The sequence below is a fragment of the Protopterus annectens genome, chromosome 7.part0 (assembly GCF_019279795.1).
Source record: "Protopterus annectens isolate FY-2018-M chromosome 7.part0, PAN1.0, whole genome shotgun sequence".
Taxonomy (NCBI): domain Eukaryota; kingdom Metazoa; phylum Chordata; order Ceratodontiformes; family Protopteridae; genus Protopterus; species Protopterus annectens.
This window is the reverse complement of record NC_056739.1, coordinates 1,192,315,859-1,192,340,524: the sequence shown is the minus strand read 5'-3', so window position 1 is coordinate 1,192,340,524 and position 24,666 is coordinate 1,192,315,859. Positions and strand designations below refer to the sequence as shown.

The following is a 24,666-nucleotide window of genomic DNA, read 5'->3' as shown; positions in this document are numbered from 1 at the left end:
CACCTATCTCCTGAGATCTCTAAGCTACTCCCTTCTGCTGTAAATATACCCCCCTCATTTCACTTACTTCCTATTTCTACTTCATATATCTCATTGTTGGTACAAAAACTTAAACTTACCACTCCCTCTGCAGACAAACTCCCGGCTGAGTTCCTGCAAATAGGAGCTAAAGCCATTGCCTATCCCATTTCTGTACTAATAAACAGATCCATCAATGAAAGAACTGTCCCTGAAATCTGGAAAATATCTCACATCATCCCACTACATAAAGGGGGAAACTCTAATGAATTCTCTAACTATCGTCCCATAGCATTGCTATCCCCTATTGCTAAAATTATGGAAAAATGTATCCATAAACAACTACTAAACCATCTTCTCCAAAACAACTTACTTGCTAACTGTCAGCATGGTTTCAGACCTTCCCACAGTACCACCACTGCACTGCTCTCATTCACAAACACCATCAACTCTAACCGCAACAAAAACAGTCTTTCATCTGCACTATTCATCGACTTATCCAAAGCCTTTGACATGGTGAATCACCAACTACTTTTGCACATTCTGAATTCTCTCTCACTTGATCCTCCCAGCATAACTTGGTTTAAATCTTACCTTGAAAACTGAAAGCAAGCAGTACTCTGGAAAAATTCGCTATCTGACCACCTTCCTATCTCTCTAGGAGTACCACAAGGCTCTATCTTAGGGCCACTTCTATTTTCCATCTTTATTAACGACCTTCAATCAGCTATCCCCTATACTACCTGTATTCAATATGCAGATGACTCTACTATAATCTGTGCAGCTACCTCTCAATCTGAACTTCAGTCTCTTACCCAAAAAGCCTTCAACACAGTAGAACAATGGTTCTCTCAACGCTGCCTACTCCTCAACCCCAAGAAAACTAAACTGCTACTCTTCTCACGAACATGAAAGCACATCCCCCTACATTTCACTATTACCTCCAATAACAATACTAGTATTTCTCCTGACACTACCACAAAATTATTAGGAATCACAAATCTGTGAACAAAAAAATAGGAACCCTATACAGAATCAAACCCTTTCTTACTACAGATACTAGAATTACACTAGCCAGAACTCACCTTATTTCTACTTTATTCTATGCATGCCCTATTTATACCAATCTCTCTAAAAAAAAAAAAAAAAAAAAAAAACCTCAATAAACTAGTTATATCCTACAATAACATTGCTAGATTTGCTACCGGGTCCCCTTTTAGAACCCATCACTGCCTTAATCTAAGACAACTAGGTTGGCTTGAACTACAACAATTTATAATAGCCTACAAAACCTTGTACCAACCGACTAAAACTCCAATACTCTCTAGCCTTATTACCCCTTATCATAATCTGAAACATCTGCGCTCTTCTAACAAACTTTTGATCAATACTACTATACCCAATAACTCTGCAGGAGACTGCATGTTCTCCAATTCAGTGGTAAAACTATGGAATAAATTACCCTCAGACATCTCATCTCTAACTTCTCTCCCTATTTTTAAGAAGAATCTCAAAGTATCTCAATAAAAAATGGTTATGCCCCTGCACTAACACAGAGTAACCTTGCTTTTCTTTTCCTGTCTTCCTGCCTTCCTCTTTCTCCCAACTACATCCAATAACTCAGTAGGGGACTTTCAGCACCTCAACTTAACACTAAGATATAGAATAAAAGACCCACAGACAACTTATCCCTGATGTCTCTCCCTCTCTTTCACAAGACTATCTCTCTCTCTCTCTCTTTCATATGAGTAACTCTTTTAGTACTTCTATTAAAATGATCAAATCCTTATATTCAACCTATACTATCTCCGATACCTTTCACTCCTACTTCCCTAACTTTCCTCCTTATACCTTTCCCATCTCTCTTTCTCCTCCTTTCACACTTTATCTTCTTCTCATACATTAATGTTTTTAGATTATATTATATTGTAAAGAGTATTATGTTATACACGTCACATACTTTTTGGTTTTATATATTTCATATGTTTTTGAGGAATATTGTGTTATGCACATCACGTAGTATGTAATTTTTGAATACTTTAAAAGGAAATCTGCACATTTCAAAAAAAAAAAAAAAAAACATGATTTGCTTTCAGCATTGTATCTGTTACTACTTTTATTGTTACTCTCTATTAAACTATGTATTAATACTTTGGAGCTTTTCTCCCCGGGTGGACATATATCCAGCTAGACTAGCCCGGTCAACAAATGTAAAATAAAATAAAAAAATAAAATAAATAATATCCTGTTTACTTCTGTTATATTGCAAGGATCTCTACTGACAGTCCTAATTACTGTGTTCATTTGTTTTATCAGACTTCTGGCTTTTTGGGTTTTAATGACCTTCTGTATTCTATTTCTTTCATTGATCTAAATATGTCTATCTCTATTAAATCATACAACTCTTCTCTTCGCTCATTTTCTTCTAAATTGAGAGCACATTTTTTGTTTTCCATTTCCTGCAGGTGTTCTTCAGAGAGTTCTATAGCATCTTCCTGTGGCACATTCTCTTAAATTTCATCCTGTGCCATCCGTTACTCTGTCATGTGGGAACTCACTGGCCTATCACTCCTAAACATTGACTGCATCAGAGTTTCCACAGTTTCCTGTTCCTTCCCTTGTGTCCAGCTTCAAGTGAATGTTTATACTGGCTTCTTGTGGAAAGCTCCAAAATATCTTTATATGGCACTTGACCAATTGCTTCCCATTCCGCTGGTTTCCCCTTAATTTGGAAGTCCATTGCTCTGCCCTGTTGTGGTGCTTTCTGAAATATATTCTCTACACTGAATCCTTCACTTTGCAGGTACTCCAAAACCTATTTCTTTAACTTCTCCATTACTGTTCTACTTTTCCTTTGTCTTCTTATTTTTTGTATTGTAAAGTTTTCCATGTCCGGATTCCTTTGCCTGTATTTCTCTTCAAATATCGTTGGTGCTGCTCTTTTTGTACTGATTAGTTGTGCTTTCTCCTTTGCATAGATACCATATTAAATCTGTTTTTCTTTCCCATGTCCATATTTCTTCTTCAGATGTCTTTTTATTTTCCAGTTTCTCCTTACTTTGGGGACTTATTCCGTCATGCTGTGATGTAGCCTGTGTTAGACGTTCTACACCAAATTCTTCACTTCGCAGGCATTCCATAACTTCAACTTCTAATTTTTTTAACTTCTACTTTACTAATCTTGTTTTCTACATTACTTCTTTGTGATCTTATTTTTACCTTCATCATTACTCATGCCCCGATGATTGTCTAGTCCATGCACAGTTGCAGAAAGGGGTGGAAAGGGACAATGTGTTTACTCTCAGTTGTCTCCTTAATCTCAGTTTCTCTGTAACCCCCATCTCTTTCTCTCTCATTCTTCCCACATCCAATTTAAATCCACACTGGTGGTCTTTGGGGCACTGTTCTGGATTTTTCCAAACAGAGTGCCTTCTTGCCTGTGGACAAAGAGAAATTTCTGCCACAGTGTTGTCTGAATATTTAATTCAGTGTGTTAACCAGAAGCATGAACTGATCAGGAGACTCTTTTCAGTTGCAACCTCATTCAGAAGGTAAATACATACATTTTTGCATAAATAATACATATAAATTACTGTGGCAAAAAACAATGCAGCAGTGACATTAATGCTAGACATGCTAGCAAAATAAATGTTACTAGGAAATACAAGAAGAGATCCGATTTACAGTAGTTAATATGTAATAGTTTTGTGACACAAAAAAACTTGGTGCATATAAGAAAGTTCATGCATTGATATATGGCATCCACAGTCCTCATGGTTCATCAAACAAAATGAAACATGAGGAAACTACAGCGTATCTCAAATGTATTTAGCATCAGTGCAAGCAGTCTGTTGAGGAGCTGATTCCTTTGCTGCCTTGTATAAAGCAGGAGTTTGTCTGGTGGGTCCTACACGTTTGGAAGACACAGAGATGTACCATTCAAAGGAGTCCATAAAAGGAAATTGAGTTCAGTGTACCTTGGACAATATTTAACACAAAAGGTATATCAGCATAAAGATGATGATGATGCCAGTGATTCAAGCTGTTCTGATCCTTAAGCCCATTTGGAAGTGGGGGATCCTACACTTGATAACAAACAACAATATTACAGTGGTGATGTACATAATCAGGGAGGGGGGCTCACTACTATCCACCCTGCAGTCTGAAATTGTAAGCATTGAGGATACTGCCTTAGAATCACAGACCTACATTCTATCCCTGTAAAATTCTATTTCAGATTAGTTAAGTGGAACAGAAGTAGTTGTCCATGTATGGGTTCTGGACAGGGGCTTTCTAACAACAAGGCCACAGGTGGAGTGGTTCACTGAGTAGCAGACAGCTGAAGAAATTGCACTTTGGTGCACTATGCATCACACCTTGGGCAATGGACACCTTCTCCTTTAATTGTACAAGACATTTTTGCATGCTCTCTCTGATTCCTGTAATCCTCAGGGTAATCAAAGAAGTAGTCGAAAAGAGGCCAAACATACTCATAGCAGCACCTGATTGGTTGAGGCAGCATTAATTCCATCTCCTAGTGGGATGGCAAGATTGAAACCATAAAGTTTGTCTTAGCATATTGATCACATATCAAGGGGTCATTGATGCATCCAAATTTGCTAACACACACACCGATTGCATTGATGGTCTGAATGTACTATACTTTAGGTATCTTTTTTCGGAGGATGCACTTAACGTTATGAAGGAATATAAGTCTCCTACTACAAAGAAGTCTTACCTATTCAAATGGAAAGTATTTTCTGTATGGAGCCAGAGGTCCATGGCAGTCTCATTGATTCTGTAGTACCTGTCAGAATTGTAGGGTCAAGGTTGGCTTGTGCCTCAGTATAGATAAATTTATCATCCATTTTAACCTATATAACAATGAATCCCTACTTAACCTCTTTGCCTGTAGTTAAGAAATTCCTAAAAGGTGTGTAGCACCTGAGACCACCAAGAAAAAATGCATCTCTTTCATGTTACTTGAATGTTGTCTTAGAATAGTTAACCTAAGCCCCTTTTGAACCAGCTGCTGCTGCATGTCTCAAATATGTGACTTGTAAGAGACTTCTTTTAATAGCAGTTGCATTAGATAGGAGGATCTTGGGAGTTTCATGCACTGATGAGGATAGAGACAGATTTTGGACAGACCTTTCATTCATGCCTAATGTGCTTATTGAAGTACCTCTGAACCATCAGATACAGTTTCCTGTTTTCTTTCCTAACCCCCAGAAAGAATCAAAGCCAGAGCCCCAAGTAAAAACAGTCCACCATGGTGGACATCCAGCATCAACAGACTTTAAATAAATGCAAAATGTTTCTGTTCAAGAAAACAAAGGCAAGACCCCAACAATGGAAAACACTCTTCTCAGCCTTGACAGGCAAATAAGACAACTTGCCAAATCCTGTAAGGGCTTCTTTGAGAAAAACTTAGCAAGCACAGCCAAGGATACGGTATGACATGCACACTTGACCCCACAGCAATAGCAAACCTGATAGAGGATAGATTTGGTGAAAATTTCACTGCCTTATCCCTTCCAAGCCCATCACAAACCTCCCCCCAAACATATCTGAAGAACAAGTCATCAAAGCTTTGTCCAAGGCAAAAGACATAGCCTTTATGGGAACAGATGGCATCCCAGGCTGTCTTCTAAACAGGCTAAAACATGAACTAACATCAATATTAAGTACCCTTTTTAATCATCATCTGACCACAGGCTTTGTTCCTGCAGAATAGAGAACAGCAAAAGTTACTCCCCTCCACAAAGGTAGCCTAGCAATAGACCCGGGGAATTACAGACCGATAAGCCTGACCAGCCTCATCTGTAAGGCCACGGAATGTCTTATGGACCTCAGAAATAGAGATGTAGGCGATCTGCAAGCCCTAGATCCTACACAATTAGGCTTCGTCAAGGGCAGATCCTGCCTGTTACATCTCTGAATTTTTTCAAAAATGTGACCAGGGCCATTGACTAGGGCAAATCTGTGCACACAGCATACCTCGACTTGACAAAGGCTTTCGACACAATCCCACACTCCGGCATTGTCGGTAAACATTAGCAAACTGAATGTAAGCCCCTTTGTTGTAAGATGGATTGCCAACTGACTCACAAACCAGACACACTGTCAAAGTGGGTGACTCCACATCAACCCCCAGACCTGTTACCAGCAGTGTGCCACAGGGGTAAGTGCAGGGAACCGTAATGTTTGGTATATACTTCTCAGAAGTTCAGGTCAAAACTAAGGGGTTGTGGCTGACCATGTTTGCAGATGACTGCAATCTGGGTACAGTTACTGAATCCCCAAATGATGTCAATATACTCCTGGAGGGTCTTACGCAAACCAGTGACTGGTGTCGTAGTCATGGTCTCAAACTGAATGCAAAGACATGTATCATTATTCCCTTCGGCACAAACAATGTTGCTTTACACTATCAAATTAATAGCAGTACCCTAAGTATCCACGAAGTGGTAAGGGACCTGGGATCACAAGTTGACTGCGATTAAACTTCGACCAATATGTGTTCTACTGTAGTAAGGAAAGATTTCTACATAGCATACAAGGCATCACCTTGAGTGCAAAAGAAGTTATAACTCTTCTATACTTACACTAATCCAGCCCATAATTAAGTATAAAGCCCCATTCAGCTAAGAAGATCAAGGACTCCAGCACGTGCCATGCACAGACCAACTAAAGTCATTGTCACTATACTCTATCGTATAGACTTCTTAGGGGAGACTTATGCCTGGTTAACAGAGCAATCTCAGGCCGAAACCTAATGAACTTTCTGCATGCCACTAGGGCTTCCCATTCCAGGGACCTAAATATGACCTGTGACTTAAATAGGACATGCTGGAGGGATAGACTTATCTCCCAGCAACTGCCATGTCTTTGGAATAGGCTACCCATTTATGTGAAACAGAGCCACCTGTATGACACTGTTTAAGAGGAACCTGGATGAGTTGATGGGGCACCGTAAATTCTTATCAGGAATAGTGCCCACAACCCGCCTGGACATGGGCAGCCATTACTAGATACAGTCTTTGGTATTAACTAACATTTCTATGGTATTACATTGGGATGAAATGGCTAAGCTTCAAATGACCTCCAGGTCGATAGCCTAGAAATTTCTTGTGATAAAGATGAAAAAATTCTTCATTCCTTTGATGTACATAGGCAATTGAGATCTTACCTAAACAGATACAAAAGCCTAAGAGGTATCAATCAACTGTTTGTGTTCTTGACAGCTAACAAAGAAGGGAAACCAGTTTGCAAACAGACAATTTCCAAATGGTGGCTCACTGCATATCCTTTTGCTACTTGACTTGAGTAAAGAAAATCTCAAGTGACATGGAAGGTCACACTCTACAAGTGCTGTAGATACTTGTGCAGCCTTGATTAGCAGGGTGAACACTGAAGTAGCCTCCTGCTCCTCAGTACACAGTTTTTCCAAACATTGTAGAGTTGACATCACTTCACGAGTAAGGCAGCATTTGCCACTGGCATTCTGCAGGGCCTTCTACTACCTGCAACTGGTCTCTAACTGACCTCCACCCATCACTCTGCAGCTCTAGGAATCATTCAAGTGATTATGATTGCTGCAATACTAGGCCATATGAAGTATTGTAAAGGAACTTGACCATAATAGTAAATGTTCAAGCAGGTTCACTTTTGTAAAGTTTCCCCCTATTTTCAACTGTTTCTGGTTTGCATATCTTAGAGCTGGTATGGGTACCTGTTCAGCTCCCCTCTCAAGACTTCTGCTTGCAGCTGGTCTCTAACTGACCTATACCTATCATTCCACAGCCCTGGGAATCATCACAGTTTGTATGATTGCTACAGTACTAGCCATATGAAGAACTTAGTACAATAGTGTAAAGGAACTTGACAATAATAGTAAATGTTTGAGCAGGTTCACTCTTGTAATGCGCTCCACTTATCTTCTCTTGTTTCTGGCTTGGACATCTTAGGGCTGGTGAGGTTACTTGTTCATGTCCTTTTCACAAGACTTCCATGCTCACCTTTTATACAGGGCCTCTTGTCTCCTCAGATCTGGCTGGGTTTGGGACTGGCTGGATTTGTACGGTTTTGCTGTTAAGGCAAGAGAGCTCCAGAGGCTTTGTAAGGAATGGTCACAGGAGTCAGACAAGAAGATCCAATCTGCAGATGTCCTTCCATGTTACTTTTGCAGTGTTCATAACTGAAGGGGCCTCCTGCCAAGGATAGCCCAATATCTGTCCAGTATACGAAAGCCTTTAGTATGTATAGGCATGGTACATCACATGTATGCTCCCCACACAAGACATAGGGCACAAAGTTGACGTATGGGCGCACACACTCAGAACTTATTTGCCACCAGTGTGGAAACCATAATTGAATGTTGGCCTGAATGCCCTTTGGCTGTGCTGTGCTGGTTTCTGAGCTGCATTTCAGATAAGTGCTCTGTTGGAGATTCTTCCTAGCTTTCTTTTGGTAGGGTTCATGTCATACAGAAAGGGAAAGTGTCATTGTGGGAGGCAGATTCCCCATAAAGACTGTCTTTACTGGTGTCTTTTCTGTTTAGGTGCTTCCAAGGATCATACACAGTGTTCTGTCTGCCAGGCTTTTGTCCCTAAGACTGGATGTAGTCATCTTTCCTCTTTATCTATTTACCTTGAAAACAAACATTTTAAGCCATTGGCTCAAGGTGCTGTGGTAGACTCTTCCCATCTCAATGGTCAGCCATATGACAAGAAAAAGGCCAAAAAACATAGTTCTGATACAGTTGCTGTCCAGCCTTCCCTGGATGTCTCTCTCAAGGCTGGTGAAAATCCAGAGGATTGTCCGGTGTCTGCTTTGGATTCCTTTGCCACGACCCCATTGTAGGACTGCATGGATCAGACTTTTAGCACATCCTTGGCGACTTTACAAACATTTGCTCCTGACATTGAGGGAGAACCTTGGCCAATTATACATGAAGGACCAAGGTGGATTCTGCAGATCTTAGTTCAGGAGGAGATTCCAACTATGGCTATTGAATGTTCCAGGAGTCTGACCCTCTGAGGCTGACTCGTGCAGATGTCCCACAGAAAAAGAAATGGAAAACTAAGTACATTTCCCCTGTGTTTAAGGATTTCAAAAATGATTCATCATTTTTTTTCACAACCAGGGGCTTTCTTTCCAAACTCCAGTTCTGACTCAAGAACTCTTTATAAATGCCTCAGGCAGGGGAATGGGGGTCATCCTTTGACCCCTTCAGGGTTCAGTGTCTCTGGCCTCTTCATCAGAGGTTGGATCACATCACTATAAAGGAGATGAGGACTCTTCTTATGGCTCTTCAGGGTTTTCACTCCCTCTTTCATCCCAGGACCGTCAAAGTCTTCATAGACAATACCATAGTGATGTGGTATGTCAACAAGAAAGGGGGTACAAAGTCCTATCTTCTTTGCAGACTAGCTCTTCAAGTTTGGGATCTCACTGTCCAATATCAAGTGACTCGTCTGGCAGTTTACATACCCTCAGAGTACAGTATAGTGGCAGACTCTTTGAATTGGTCCAGCACACAAGCTCACAAATGGCTGCTTCACAGATATGTGTTCCCTGACATTGTCCATTGGTGGGATATTCCGCAGAAAAATTTATTTGCCTCTGCTCTGAACAGACAACTTCCTCTCTTCTATTCCAGTGTCCCAAGCTCTCTGGCTTGGAAAGTGGATGCCCTGTCTTTTCCATGGAAAGGAGTGTTTCTTTATGCCTTCCCTCTCCTTCCTCTTTTACCATGCGTCTTGCACAAGATCAGACAGGACTCTCCAAAATCTTGCTAGTGACTCCTTCTTGGCCTAGACAGCATTGGTTCCTCCCTTCTCTCTCTCTTGGCCAGGAGCAATCACCATAAGTTAACCTGACTGGGTGGATCTTCTCATGCATGACAAGGGGTCTCTTACCCTTCCTCATTTGTCCACGCTTCAGCTGACACTTTACGTGATAAGATTTTGATCCCTTTCAGGCACCTCTTTTCTGAGGACATGCTTCGAGTATTACAGGAGGTCAGGAAACCCACTACCAGGAAATCATATTGTCCAAATGGAAAAGATTTTTCTGTCTGGTGCCTCTCTTGCTGTCAGTATCTCCTGTCTGTAGAAGTTCCTCTGGTTCTCTTGTATTTGTGTGATCTGCCCCATGCTGTGCCATATTCTTCAGTTAAAGCTCACCTGTCCGCAGTTTCTGCATTTACATCCTTTGACCTCTAGATTTGAGGTCAAGCAGTTTCTTAAAGGCATCCTTCATATCACGCCTCCCAGAGCATATTCCAGTTTTTTGGAACCTCGGCTTTTTCTTGAAAAATTTACTCTGGCTCGTTTTGAGCCTGCTTATTCAGCTTCCTTACAACATTGTACTTGGAAGGCTGTTCTCCTTTTGGCTCTCACTTCAGTCAAGAGAGTCTTTAACCTTCAGGCTATCATGATCATTTCCTCCTTTCCACAGAGAGCAGGGTGTCACTTTGTACTAATCCTTCTTTTATGCCCAAAGTGGATAATGAGATTTCTCTTCAGTATCTTCCCTCTTTGTTCCCTTTTCCACAGTCTGCCAATGAGAAGGTTCTTCACACATTGGATTTGCATAGACATCTCTGACATTATTTTGACAAAACTAAAGTTATTCTCAAATCTGAACTGCTTTTCATCCCAGGTCTTTGGTTTTGCTGTTTCTAAGCAAACCATCTTTTCCAGGATTTCCAAGGCCATTATTTTTTTATTCTTTTCATGGAAAATGTCTTTCCTTATCAGTAAAGGCTCATTCTACCATGGATTTTGCCTTTTGTAGTGCTTTTTTCAAGGGGCTGGATACCAGTTCCATCCTTGAGGCTGCTACTTTGTCCTCTGTTCATACTTTTACTAAGCATTACAAACTGAATTTTATTTCCAGGCCAGAGCTGGCTTCCTCTTGTACTCTCCCTTAGGTAAAAATTACTGCAACAGTGATATGGAAGGACATAGTACAGATGTTCTTCGTGTTTCACTGTTGCGGTCATCACCTGTGGGTTATCCCTACTGTGATGGCCCTCGACTGGCCCGAATACCAGAGTCAGTGCTTTTCTGCGTCGGCTGCTGTCGCTTGTTGACTGACGTCAGGTCATCAGTGCTATAAAGCAAGGCAGCCAATGCCATTACATCAGTCTTTCTTGGCCTGGAGCCCGTAGCAGAAGCAGTTCGCAAGTGTGCCCGTCGGTCGCTACCAGTGCTCGAATTACAGCTGAAAATGTCTAAAGCTAAGTACCCTATTGGGGATCCTTTTTTCCTGCACTAACCGATGTCCGAAAAAGTTAACAATTGTCTCGCCTGTGGAAAGCAGATCCCACACTGAGACTTCCATTCATACTGCGTCACTTGTTTAGGCCCAGCCCACGACGTCCCTTTTTGCCAGTTCTGTGCCCGCTTTAACACGAGAGCCATTCATCGTAGAGCTCTTATTGTAGACAGGTATTTTCATTTTCTGTCTTTGCATTCCAAAATGGCATTGTCAGCTAACAATCCATAGACATTCCAAAAAAATTTGGAGATAAAGATAGAGAGAGACTACACAAGGCTAAGCCTTCTGGCAGTGCTACCGCTAAGCAGGTCATCGGTTCTCTCTAATGCAGTGAGGTGCTTTCACAGCCCCTGATGCCCGATACGGTATCTATGCAGGCCTCTACTGAGACCCTTTAGGAGTCCGATATGCTGCAGAAATCTTCGTCTTCTGAGCCTTTGGTTGTCTCTGCCTCGGTTGGGTCTGGAGCATCGATGCAGACACAGGCTTCAGAGGAGGCCTTTCGCACTACCGATTCTAGACAAAAAACAATGTCTTCTCATCTGCTACCATTTCTCTCAGACCGGTGGAGACTCTTAAGCCTAGAAGCCAGGCCACTCCTAGAAAATCTACCTCTAGCCACCATCTTACTCCTGCTCCACCACCCAAAACCCACATGCTTAAGATGGCAGAGGATCTTATCTCCCATATCAGAGGTAGTCAGGCCACAATTTCTAAAAGGAAAAGATGCCCTTCTCCTGAAATAATGACAGAGCAGGATTGTGAGGAATCTGATTATTCAGATTTTGAAGAGGAACAACCTCTGACTGCTTATGAGGATTCAAATGCAGAGGAATCCATTCCTTCTGCCTCCCCACCAGAAGACCTTTCCTTTGGGGAAACCCTTCACACCGTCAGGGAACATTTCCACTGGGAATCTCAGGACTTCCCTCAGTCTAAGAAAAGACTAAGTGAGTTTCTAGACCTACCCTAGCACAGACCCCTGCCCATCTCCCCATCTTAGAAGTGGTGGATGATGTTTTCCATGAATACAGCTTTGCCTCTGACATCCTCCCACCTGCTCCCAGTAAACCTGACCGGTATTACAGAGTACCGGATTCTGACAAATACCTGTACAGAAATCCTGCTGCAGACCTGGAGGTCATTACACAGAGACCTAAAGGAGCTAAGGCTAGTTCTGCAAAGAATCCTATTCCTTCTGACAAGGATTCCAGAGCTCTGGACAGATGGGTTAAAATATATACACCTCTGCAACCTTAGCTATAAGAGCACTCAACTGCCAGTTCCACATGTTAAAATATCAACAACACACTTTGGAACTATTGAAACAAAAGATTTCAACCTTTCCTGACTGTGCCAATTCGAAATAGCAGATTTACTGCACTCTACTTGTCAAGTGGCTAAACACTCACTACACTGTGGATATTATGCCCTAGAAGCCTCAAGCAGGGCAGCAGTGTCAGGATCTGTCATTAGGAGACATGCATGGTTGAAGTAACAACCTCTCCTGATTACATCAAATTGAAATTAATTGATGCACCCTTGAATAAGGACCGCTAGTTTGGAGTAAAAGAAGAAGAGGTGCTTAAAAAAGATGGAAGACAAAGCAAAATCTATGCAAACAGTAAAAGATTTCTTTCAGGTTCAACCTCCTAGGTTCAGCAGGGCTTTTCCCTCTAACCACTGGTCCTTTCCTGCACCTAGCAGACAGGGACAAGGTAAGCCCCATGGGGACAGACCACCCAGGCCCCTATCCCAGGGACTGCAGAGAACCAAACAGTGGAACGCTTCTGCCCCAAAGGCAGGGAGTTCTAAGCCATCCTTCTATGGTAAAAACTCTCAATGACTCCCTCTCCCCCCTCTGCCTTCCTTTTACTCACCAAAAGCTAGGAGGAACGCTCTCCCTCTGCAAAGAAAATTGGATTTCTGTAACAAAGGACCAATGGGTCTTAAAGATAATTTTTCAGGGATACAAATTCTCTTTCAATGAACTCCCAATTCCAAGAGGGTACCCAGACTTTCCTCCAAATCAGTGGGCAGAGGCATTAAAACCAGTCCATACTCTCATATCCCAGGGGCAGCAAAACCTGTTCCCGCAAATCAAACAGGCAAAGGCTTTTATTCCAGACTATTCCTTGTTCCCAGAAAAGAGGGCACTTGGTGCCCCATCCTGTATCTATCCATTTTGAACACCTCTCTGGTGGTCCCCAAATTCAAAATGCTGACTTTGCAGCAGCTGCTGCCAATGCTGACAAAAAATGCCTGGTTAGTGTCCGTAGACCTAAAAGATGCTTACCTCCACATCTCCATAAGGCAATCCTGCAGGAAATTTCTGCGCTTCAGAGCAGGCTCACAACACTTTCAGTTCTCTGCACTACCCTTTGGCTTATCTACTGCTCCCAGGGTATTCACCAAATGCTTAGCCCCAGCCATAGCATTTTGCAGACAGAGAAATATACAGATTTACCCTTATCTGGACGACTGCCTCATTCAGGCAGAGTGCAAAGAAAAACTGCTTCACGACCTCTTCTTTGTCAAAACCCTCCTAACTTCCTTAGGGTTCACCATAAACGAAAAGAAATCAAAGCAAACACCCTCCAGGAGGATCATTTTCTTGAGAGCACTGCTGGGCACAGCATCCCAAATGGCCTTCCTATCCCCAGAAAAGCAGAGCTTCCTGCCTCTCTACTTTACCCAGCTGGCTTCCAGAAGTCACTACATGGTGAGGAAGTTCCTGCAAGCCTTTGGTACATAGCATCTTGCATCCTTCTAATTCCTCTGGCCTGGATTCACATGAGAAAACTTCAGTGGTATCTTTGGTGTCAGCACTGTCATCCTCTAAAGAACTCTCTCCCTCTGATCCCCTGTATAAAAGCCGAGTTTCTCTGGTGGGCAGGTTCCTGTGCCAGGAACAAGGGTCTTCCATTCATCTTCCGCCCTACCAGGCAGACCATCACCACAACGCCTCGGACATTGCTTGGGGCGCTCACCTAGCAGGCAGGTGCACCCAAGGTCTTTGGGATGCCCAGGACCTTCCCTTACACATCAACCAGAAGGAAATGATGGCAGTACAAAAGGCTATGACATCCTTCCAGCCCCATCTCAGGCCAGGGGTTCTCCTTATCAAAACAAACAACACCACAATAATGTGGTACATCAACAAACAGTGAGAGACCCAATCTTACCCTCTGTGCAGGCTAGCCATGAACCTCTGGCTGACCGCCTCCTCCATGGGATTACACCTAATAGCCCAATACCTACCAGGGATCAACAACACCAGAAAATCTTACACAGGGAAATGGAAATGATTCTGCTCCTGGAGCCAGCCCAAAGGGTGCAGTTCCTCACAACCTGCCATCCCTCTTATCCTGGACTGTCTAGCAGAGTTACTCAATAGTGGCCTCTCCTTCTCTTCTATTAAAATCCATGCCTCAGCCATTTCAGCTCATTTTGATACAGACCAGCCCCTGTTCTCACATCCTTTGATTAAACAGTTCCTCAGAGGGGCTTCTAATATCAGACTTCCCAGAAGGCCACCCACGCCAGCCTTTTACCCGAATTATGTTTTGGAAAAACTAACCTTACCACCCTTCGACCTGCTGTTTCAGCAGAACTGAAATACCTCTCCTGGAAGACTGCTTTCCTACTAGCTATCACCTCAGCCAGAAGAGTTTCAGAACTTCAGGCACTGATGGCCATTGAGCCCTTCATCATTTTTCATGCAGACACGGTCTCCCTGAGGACTAACCCCTCCTTTATGCCCAAGGTGGTATCTAATTTGACTCTCAACCAGTCCATACATCTACCCACCTTCTTCCCTAACCCTCAAAACAAGGGGGAAAGAATTCTGCACTCAGCACAGACATCTCAGATACTACCTGGACTGTACTAAACTCTTCAGGAAAACAGACCAACTTCTTGTCAGCTTTGCCCCTAGGGCAGAGGGGAAGCCCATTTCCAAGAAAACTATTTCCAAATGGATATCACACTGTATCCATTTCTGCTACAGATTACATGGGAAACCACCCCCTAAGTCTATTCGTACCAATTCCACTAGGGCAGCCTCCACTTCCACAGCATTCCTCAGAGGAGTTCCCACCAGGGACATCTTGGAAGCTGCCACCTGGACCTCTATCCATACCTTTACAAAGCATTACCATCTACCTCTTTTCTCTAAGGCTAGGGCAGGGTTTGCTTCTGCAGTTCTGCAGGACATGCTTACCCATGCGTAGATCTCTAACTAATCCTTCCACCCCTCTCCTCAGCTTTGGGAATTCTTCCACAGTTGATGACTGAAACAGTGAAACACTAAGAACATAGTACAGTTGTGTACACTTACTATAAATGTCAATGTTTGAGTGTATATTCACTGTTGCAGTCATGGTCCCCCCCTTCTCCCTTATATCCTCTTTCCTTAGGGAGACATAAGCTTTTTATGGTGGCTTTTAACCACCAGGACCACTTTACCATATTTCCTGTGGGCTTCTGACTGGTTAGGGCAAGGAAAACTGATGTAATGGCATCGGCTGTCTTGCTTTATAGCACTGATGACCTGATGTCAGTCAACAAGTGACAGCAGCCGATGCATGCAAATATTGACTCTGGTATTCGGCCGGCCAAGGGCTACCACAGCAGGGATAACCCACAGGTGATGACTGCAGCAGTGAATACACTCGAACTCTACATTTGTGGTAAGTATACACAACTGTACTTTGTGTAAAGTCTTATCATAACAGCAGATGTCCTCCTCTTCACTGTTGCAGTATTCACTCCCTGCTTCTTCCCATCTGCTCTAGCCTTGGTTTTTTCTTGCTCTCCTGGCCAAGAGGTTCCTCTTCTTTTTCTTCTTCTTCATGCATGTGTGGGGCTTTCATTTTTTAGTTCTGAGTGTGTGTGTCTGTATGTCACCTTTATGCCCTATGCCTTGCATGAGAACCATACATGTGACATACAATGCTTATAATTACTAAAGGCCTTGGGTTACTGGCTGGACATTGAATTATCCTTGGCAGGAGATCCCTTTGGTTATGAATACTGAAATAGTGAAGAGAGGGACATCTACCGTTATGATAAGATTTTACACAACTTTTATCGGGCAGGAAAGTTCTAAAGACACCACAGGCATGTGTATCCTTTATATTAAGAATATGCTGTTGTCTCAAGGAAGTGAGTGTCCACTTGGCCAGGAGGGGGAAGTATTCAGAGTATTTAAAGTTGGGTTAGACATCAAGTCTTCTGTGGCAGAAGTCCCAGTGGTTATGACTACCACAACACTGATTCTACCAAACATTTGCTATTATGATAAGTTCCTTGTACAGTTGCACTTTTCCATTCCTTAGTGACTGAATTCTGGTGGCACATTTGAGAAATGTTTTCTGCTTGTTGCTAGGGCATTCCCATGGATGTAGTTTCTGGGTGCCTTCAGAAATTGGGAAGATTGTCTCATTCCATCTGAGATCACTTTTATTGATACTGAGCTGAATTCTTTCAATGTCTTTCATTCATACACAAGAAAAGGGTGAGGAAGTAATGTCCTTGCCAGCATAAATAAGGATGAAGTAGATGGTCGAGTCTTAGACCACTAGACCTTCAGGGCTCGATGGCATACATGATCTGAATGGTTCCCTTCACATACCTCTGGGGATGTGGTTGTTTCAGTATTGTGTAAGGTATTGGCTGAAAAGTCAGAACATGCTCATATTTCTACATGTGCTGCCAAAACCTTGTATCCCAGGCCAGGAATAATGAACAGCCTTCACAGATTTCAGTGTGGGTCTTTTTTCCTGCTGCTAAACCCACATCAGGTTCTGATGAAGGGTTCTTCACTAATGAATAGGAAGACCAGCCCATTGCAGACTATGATGAAGGTTACTTTGCTGGTGCTTGGCAAGGTCATACAGGCTCCGCCATGGTACAAGAAAATGGTTTCCTTGGCGAAAAAGTTTTGTGTAAGCTAGATAGAGTTGAGAATGTTGTTGTTTTGGTGGGAGCTGAGAACATAGTCCCTCCTGATTCAGTAGTACAGCTAATGTGTCTTGTTGTGTAAACAAGCAGGTGATGCTTACTCAAACACTTTTGATTGAAAGTATGGGGTTCTGGGAATTGACTGTAGGCAGGAGTGTAACTTTTTCAGCCCTTCACATCCTGGGAGAGATGAACATGATGCACAGTACTTGAGATGCTTCTAAGTGGGCCTCCTGGAATTGAAGATTCAGTCTGATAAGAATCTTCCTGGGGAGAGCACCCCAGGGACCAAACTGTTTGCTTCGCCTCCTCTTCTTCTTTGTACTGCTGGGTAAGGGGGACCTGGGAATGGATGTATTCTGTATCCTGTGATAGGGAAGATTCCTATGTTTACCCACTAATACCTTCTGATTCTACATTTAATTATAAAATTAGAACAAGAAAGACTAAGCTTGTCCTTATGGCCAAGAAGGTTATATTTTTTGGCTGCCTGGTCCCTTGGTAATACATTAAGCCTTTCCAGTGTTAAAGAAGTATCCATTCCCTGTTTGGTGTGAGGCTGTATCTCAGGCAAGCCTCCTGGATTAGATCCCCTTGACTCTTCTACACCTCTTGGCTGTGTTGACATAAGTAATGGAAGTTGTAGGAAGCTTACTGCTAACCAGGCAGATTCTGTTAAATGAGAGATTCTCAATTTGAGCAGAGAGAGGGAGAGAGAACCCCATGCATCCAACAGACAGGTAGCATGCAGGTCTTTTACTTATGTCTGTGACCTGTATGCTGTAGGTGTTATTCCATGTGTATGGTATATATTTTAGCTGTTTTTTTCTGCCTGTCATGATCTTGAAGTGCAGAACTATGGCCCAGTACTGGATGAATAGGTAATTCCATTAAGGAGTTCTCCATCAGTGTCTTTCTTCGAAAACTCCTTCCCTCCTTCAGACTTGAATTTCTTTATTACCGGTCTTGTCTGTCTTCTCCGTGAAATTCTTGCATCTTTCATGATACATTCCTTTCACTTCAACAGTGAGTGAGGCTGTTATTCTGCAGGCAGCAGTCAAGAACTGGAGCCTTTAGTAATTCATTTAAGGTGGCTCTAGTTGCTAAAAGTACCTGAATCTGATGCAAATGAGGTAGTAATTAAGTAACTCATTAAATACAATGTTGTCTGTATTTTAAAATGGAGTTAGTTAAAACAAGGATTTTCATATTAAACAGTGAGCAACAAAAATCTCCGTAGAATGTACTTTACCGGTGTTTTTTTTTTTCTAAACCTTAAAATATGAGAGAAGTAATCTTATGTATATACTAGTAGTTTTTATTTTCTAACTAAGTGTAGTGCTATGCATTTGGCTGGTAGAAATCTGCTGCCAGCAGCAGTATGTGTGTAGGGAGTACACATTTGTATCTTAATCTTCAATTCTTGATGGCTGTCCATGAGTTGAAGCAGTTATTCCTTGCGGAATAACTCCAGTTATAACTGTCATGGTGGGTCTCCCAACCCTAAGTGAGTGTAACCTTTAGACACAGTGGAACTGGGATGCTGGCAGCTTGCTGAGCATCTGAAGGATGATTGTTAAATATGTTATGATGTTGGTCCAGTTCGTAACCCTCTGGCCATTTATTCACCTGTCCTGTAGGTGGACTGTTTAGTACAGAGGCTGTGAGAGAAATGCAGTTTGCTGGTAGTACATACCCAAGTTTTACTGTTGCTCTAGCATGCCACTGGTAATCTGTACTGATTTGGGCCAAGATCACTCACTTCCTTTGCCAGTCAGTCTTCTTTCCCTCATTTGTACTTCTATTTTCTAAGTAGGCTGTATACTTTAATTTCATATTTTCATAGTAACTTACTTATTTATACTGAATGTTTAAAGGTGCAAATATTATAGTTGTTGGGTATGAGAGGCAACAACTTTTATGTGAAAGGTTTGATGCATTTTGAGACAATTTACAGACATTAAAACTTTTATTCTGTGCTTGCATTTCTTTTAATAGGCAAAAGGGAAAAAGCCACTTTTTGTTCAGCTTGTATTGGAGAACATTTGGAGTCTTTATGAAGCAGTTACTCAAAGGTAAGGGATTGTCTAATATTGTGAAACTTTTCAAGTAGATAAATATTTTGTGGAATTAAGTGTAGGTCACTTAGATCTTAAACCTGACAAGAATTGTTTCTAAGAATGTATACTCTTGAGCCTTTTTAGGGCTTGTGGCCCTCAAAATTTCATCTTAAATGTCCAAGTTCATTCGTCAGTAGTGGATCAAACCTTGGAAAAGCTTACCAACTTCCTTGAGATGGAGATTAAGGAGGTGATGGCAGTAGTCCGTTCTAAATTGGGTCTTTCTTTAGTCCCCTTCTCACAGTACAGTCAGGGTTTGCACTAAAAGCTGTGATAAGGCAGTTGGTTTAATAGCCTAGCCCTTCTTATGGGAGAATCTAACGCATAGTTGAATATGACTACATCTGTAACTCTCTGGCCTTTGGTGATGGCAGATTTGGAGAACAACTCACACTGGCAGCTCACAGCCATATTCAGGACTGCAATGGTTAGGTCATCAGAGTTATCTTGTGAATAACAAGGTTGGTGCATGAGGAAGACATAAGACTGAGTGACATTTTAAGTTCCTTGCATAGACTGTAAAGGGGTTTCTTCCTCTCTTAGGTTGCTTTGCTTAGGTTTGTAAATGAAACAAAAGGTCCCAAGGGGAAACATAAATGTTGTCCACCATAGTAAGAACCTCTTTCCTTTTCAAGAAGACATCTGTCTCACTTTAATTTTGAATTATCTGATCCTGTGACCTGGGTTAACAGGCTCAGGTATGAGCCTGTGTTGAATGTTATGGATGAGGCTGTCCTCCTCTAGTTTAAAACTCAGGAACAACTTTAAGGATTCCCAGTTCACAAGAAATGCTCTTTGAGCAGGCCTCATAAGATCTGTTAAATGTTTATCTCCAAAGTGAAGAAACTTTTTCATTCTTACTATTAATGATTGTGATCAAGTCTGTAAGCAGATGCAATGGTAGTAGGTATATAATCTTCAAATTACTTACATTCACCTTTCCTTTTTTGTTGAGACTGTGATCACTATGATATTTGTTAAAAAAAAAATCTAATCTGACCATGACATTGGGGCATAAAGCTTTGACTTTGATTTTGGCTTAGCAGTGTTTAAAATATGTAGAAATGAAGTCAAAATATGAGTGTCGTGTTGAGCCAGCTAAAGCAGAGAAAAAAATGAAACAAGCTTATTCGGGTGAGAAATTAAGCAATTAAAAAGAAGGTGTTATACTCATGAAGCCATTAAAAAGAAGGTGTTATCTTCACCAGATTGTAGGGCTTCTCCATTCAGTATAGAGGCTGGTTCTTTTTCATTGATCCCTATTGATAGGTATTCAAAGTCAGCTGTGTAATCTCCTGGAGTGCCTTTAATAGTAAAAATATGTAGCACAGGTAAAGCCATACAGGTACCTTTGTCAATAGTGGTAGATATTTTGAGGATAGTTCTGGTGATTAAGGTAAAGACTACAAGGTTCCAATGTGGAAGGAACTGAAGTTATTCCATTTGTAAATGTTATAGCACCTGTCTCCACCTTGCCTATAAATGACCACAGAAACTCTGCAGAGGAGTGTGTGATAGCTCATCAAAAGAGGTGTCTGAACTTACGTGTATCCATTTCACTTTGTAGTGTAGGTCAGAAATCCAAAGTTAAATAGTCTCCCACTTTGTCAGTACCGTCAATGTCTTTGGTTAGAAAGAAAGGGAAAGAGAGGAGTCATCCCTCTCCTCAGTGAGAGGTGAGTGTTCCTTTTTTGCCTCGTAGTGAATTTCCCCTCAGTGTAACATTTTTGATCTTGAGGTATCATCTTTACACTCTTCATTCCTTTCCCAGGGTACTAATTTTAATGATACTATAAACATCAGAGGAGAAACCTTGCAGTCTCTTCTAGATAGTTCTTCACCAAAGGAATCCATAAGGGAAGATCTCTGCTTTATTTCAGTATTGCAGTCTAGGGGGACTCTCACAGAACAAGAGATGCACTTGCAGCGTGCTAAACAGAAAATAAGGGATTATCTTGATAATATGCATGAGTTTAGAAAAATTCCTGTTATGCAACTGTTTTTGACAATAACTCCAGAGCACAAACACTTTTAGCACAATGGCTCAGGCAACATACAGAAAACAGGATTGTTGCCAAGTTTAGGGAGCCTATAGTTAAGAAAATAACCAGAAATCCTGTAGAGAGATTAGAAATATTTCAGAAATTTTATGAAAATCTGTATAAAGCAGAGAAATATGGAAATCAAGAAAAAGTACAAATGGAAATGTTTATGGAATAATGAAATATGTCAAGGTTAGAGATAGATGAGGCTCAAATATTAACAGTTAGGATAGGAAGAGGAGATGAGATAAAAATGGTGATGTATAACCAATCTACAGGAAAGTCTCTAGGCATAGATGGTATTCCTGTGAAAGTTTGGAAGCTAGGACGGAAGAAGGTGATAAAGATCTGGAAGGTTTTCTTTAGCAGCATTTTAAATGGAGGAGAAGCACCACTATCCTGGAAGAAAGCAGTGGTGGCTGTAATGCCCGAAGAAGGTAAAGACCCAGCAATTCCAGCTTCATATAGGCCCATTTTGATTCTAAGCAATGAGTATAAAGTGTTTGTCTATAATGGCCAAAAGAATGAAAAAGATGATGCCAAAATTGATAGCTGTGGATCAATGTGATTTTGTGAAGGGGATGCAAACATTTGAAAACATTAATAGAGAAGTTGTGATCCAGAGGGGAAATAGAGTATAAGAAAATGCCACTGCTGTTGGTGGGTCTTGATGAAGAGAAAGCACTCGACAGAGTAAGCTAGGATTTTGAGTAGGGCAACAGAAGTATTTGCATTCCCTGATAAAATTATATGGTTGATTAGGAGTATATATGAGTAGTTGGTGACAAAAATTAAAATGGGGAGGTTCCTCTCTGATAAGTTCTGTTTTTGCAGAAGAACCAGTAGGGTATGTCCTCTTTTCCCCATTGTTATTTGGGTTATATGTAGAACCACTGGCAAAGAAAATAAGGGACTTGGAATTTCAAAGGTATAACTAGTATGATAATAAAGAAAAGTTGGCTTTTTTTACCAGTGAAATTATTTTATACCTGATAAAACCAGAAAAGAGCATTTCAGCATTGTGCAACATTCTGAGACAGTCTCCAAGTGTTTTTGGTATACAAAATTGATGAAGATAAAGTAAAGGCAATAGCTATAAACTGTGTAACCTACACATGAATTGGTTCAGCAATACCTGTATTTATAGGGACATGAAAAGATGAAGTACTTAGGAGTATGGATTAAAAAGGATTCTGTTATGGCAGCTAAGGATATGTGGGAAGAAACTAAACAAAAGATATTAAAAATGAGAAATTGGAAGCTCTGTTTCATGGATAAAGATAGCAAGGTACAAGCAATGAAAATGTTTTTAGTCCCTTTAGTTTTATACACAGGTCAGGCATATTTTTATCAACCAAAGAAAAGGGTTGTGAATAATAATTAATAAAGAGTTGAAGGATTTTATCAGGGAGGAGAAGAGGGCAACAGTCAAATGGGATAAGCTAATCCTTCCAGTAGAAAAAGGTTGTTTAGGATTACCTGATTTGAAGGGGTATTTCAGAGCTAAATCGTTAAGGCTCCTATACATAAGCCCAAACCAAAAGCTATAATTCAGTGTGGGAAGGGATGATAATACAGGAGGGAAGCTGAAGAAGCTACAAGAGACTGGGATTTTGGAAGCAGATCGTTAAGGAGAGTAACAATAACCATGCAGAATATTATTTTCATAAAGTGGCAGGACGTTCTAAGAACAAAGTGGTCGAGTGGTGTTCGAAAGACATGCGTGAATGGGCGTGCCTTCGTTGAAGGTTGGGCATTGAGCTGGCACCTCTGCACCATAAAAATCTACTGCCAGTCATTAGGGAATGGAGAAAGGAGAGTGCACCAATAGGGATGACTGCAATAACGGATAGAGGGAATAGGTAAGAGAGGTTGGAATTTACCAGAGAAAACTGGCAAAGAAACCAAGGTATTGGGAGCAAATAGAGAGGGAAAGGTAATGGAATGAGAAGAGGCCAAGAAGTCGTTTGGATTGCAGGCAAGAGATTGCCTTCCTATCAAAGATTATTATCAGAATATAGGCAGAGAGAAAGATATAAGGGGATCCTAAGTGAAAGACCAGCACTAGTAGAGTTTTTAGTAGAGTCTAGAACAGAAGCAGCTGTTAAAAAGGGATAATTAGTAGAACATGTACGTTATTGCATATTAACTATAGGAATCAGTCAGAGGAGATTAGTAAGGATTGGGATGCGAGACTGGATAAGCATTTCACAAAGAAACAATTGGAAGATATATGTATGGCTTCCAAATATCCAGCAAAGTCTAGAAGATTTAGGAGCTTTCCTTGGAAGAGTTTGCATAGATATTTTATACCCCAAGCAGACTCCAAAGAATTTTTCCTTAGGTGGATTCAAATGTTGGAGGTATGATAGGGAAGAAAGAGGTAACTGGGAACATTTTTTGGGGTGGTGCCGCGGTAGCGTTGTCGCCTCACAGCAAGAGGTTCTCATGTTCAATTCTCGGCTGGAGCACCTTCTGTGTGGAGTCTGCATGTCCTCCCCATGGTTGAGTGGAGTTCAAACGACATGCGTGAATGGGCGTGCCTTTGTTGAAGGTTGGGTGTCGAGGTGGCACCTCGGCACCATAAAAATCTACTGCCAATCATTAGCGGACCGGAGTTCCACTGTGGCGACCCCTAACCGGGAAAAGCCGAAAGAACAACAACAATAAGTTTGCAGAATTTAAAAATTCCCTTCAGGCTACTCTGTCAGAAATACTGGGTGAGAAAAATTGGTGCAACTAAGGAAATTATTTTTTTGAGCTGTGATACAAAATCTATATTGTCTGGACTTGCTGGGTTTAATTCTGGTCGCTGCCAAAAAAAGCAGTTACTAGAAAGTAGAAATCAAAGTCTAAACCATCTATACTAGAAGCAGTAAATGGTAATTGGGATAAAAGAACTGGAAGTGGGATCTTTAGAAGGGAATAGGAGCAAATTACATAGAAAAGATGGGAATTGTGGGAGCAATACATGCAGAATAATGTTTTGGGGGAATGAGGTTTAAGGGAAGGCAAGAATCAAATAAGCTATGTAATGTTTGACTGACAATGACTTTGTAGATTATATGTGATGTATAATGTTTGCAACTGAAAATATGTCAGTATAGTTTGTGTTTATTTATATAAATGTATGATTGTCTGTGTTATAAGTGATAATTCAGTAAAGATGTTTCTTGTTTTAAAAATTGTTTCTAAAAATAGTAGAACTGTAATTCAGAGCATGCAAAGAAAAC

The 24,666-nt window shown here is 41.3% G+C and overlaps 1 protein-coding gene across 1 annotated transcript in view; it reads left to right on the top strand.

Annotated features, from left to right (window-relative positions):
- EFL1 (elongation factor like GTPase 1) overlaps nt 1–24,666 on the top strand; it is a 1,877,823-nt gene that overhangs the window by 260,968 nt on the left and 1,592,189 nt on the right. Inside the window, exon 9 of the mRNA XM_044077803.1 lies at nt 19,270–19,346. Within this exon, the coding sequence (XP_043933738.1) occupies nt 19,270–19,346 (77 nt within the window). The remainder of the gene's footprint in view (nt 1–19,269; nt 19,347–24,666) is intronic.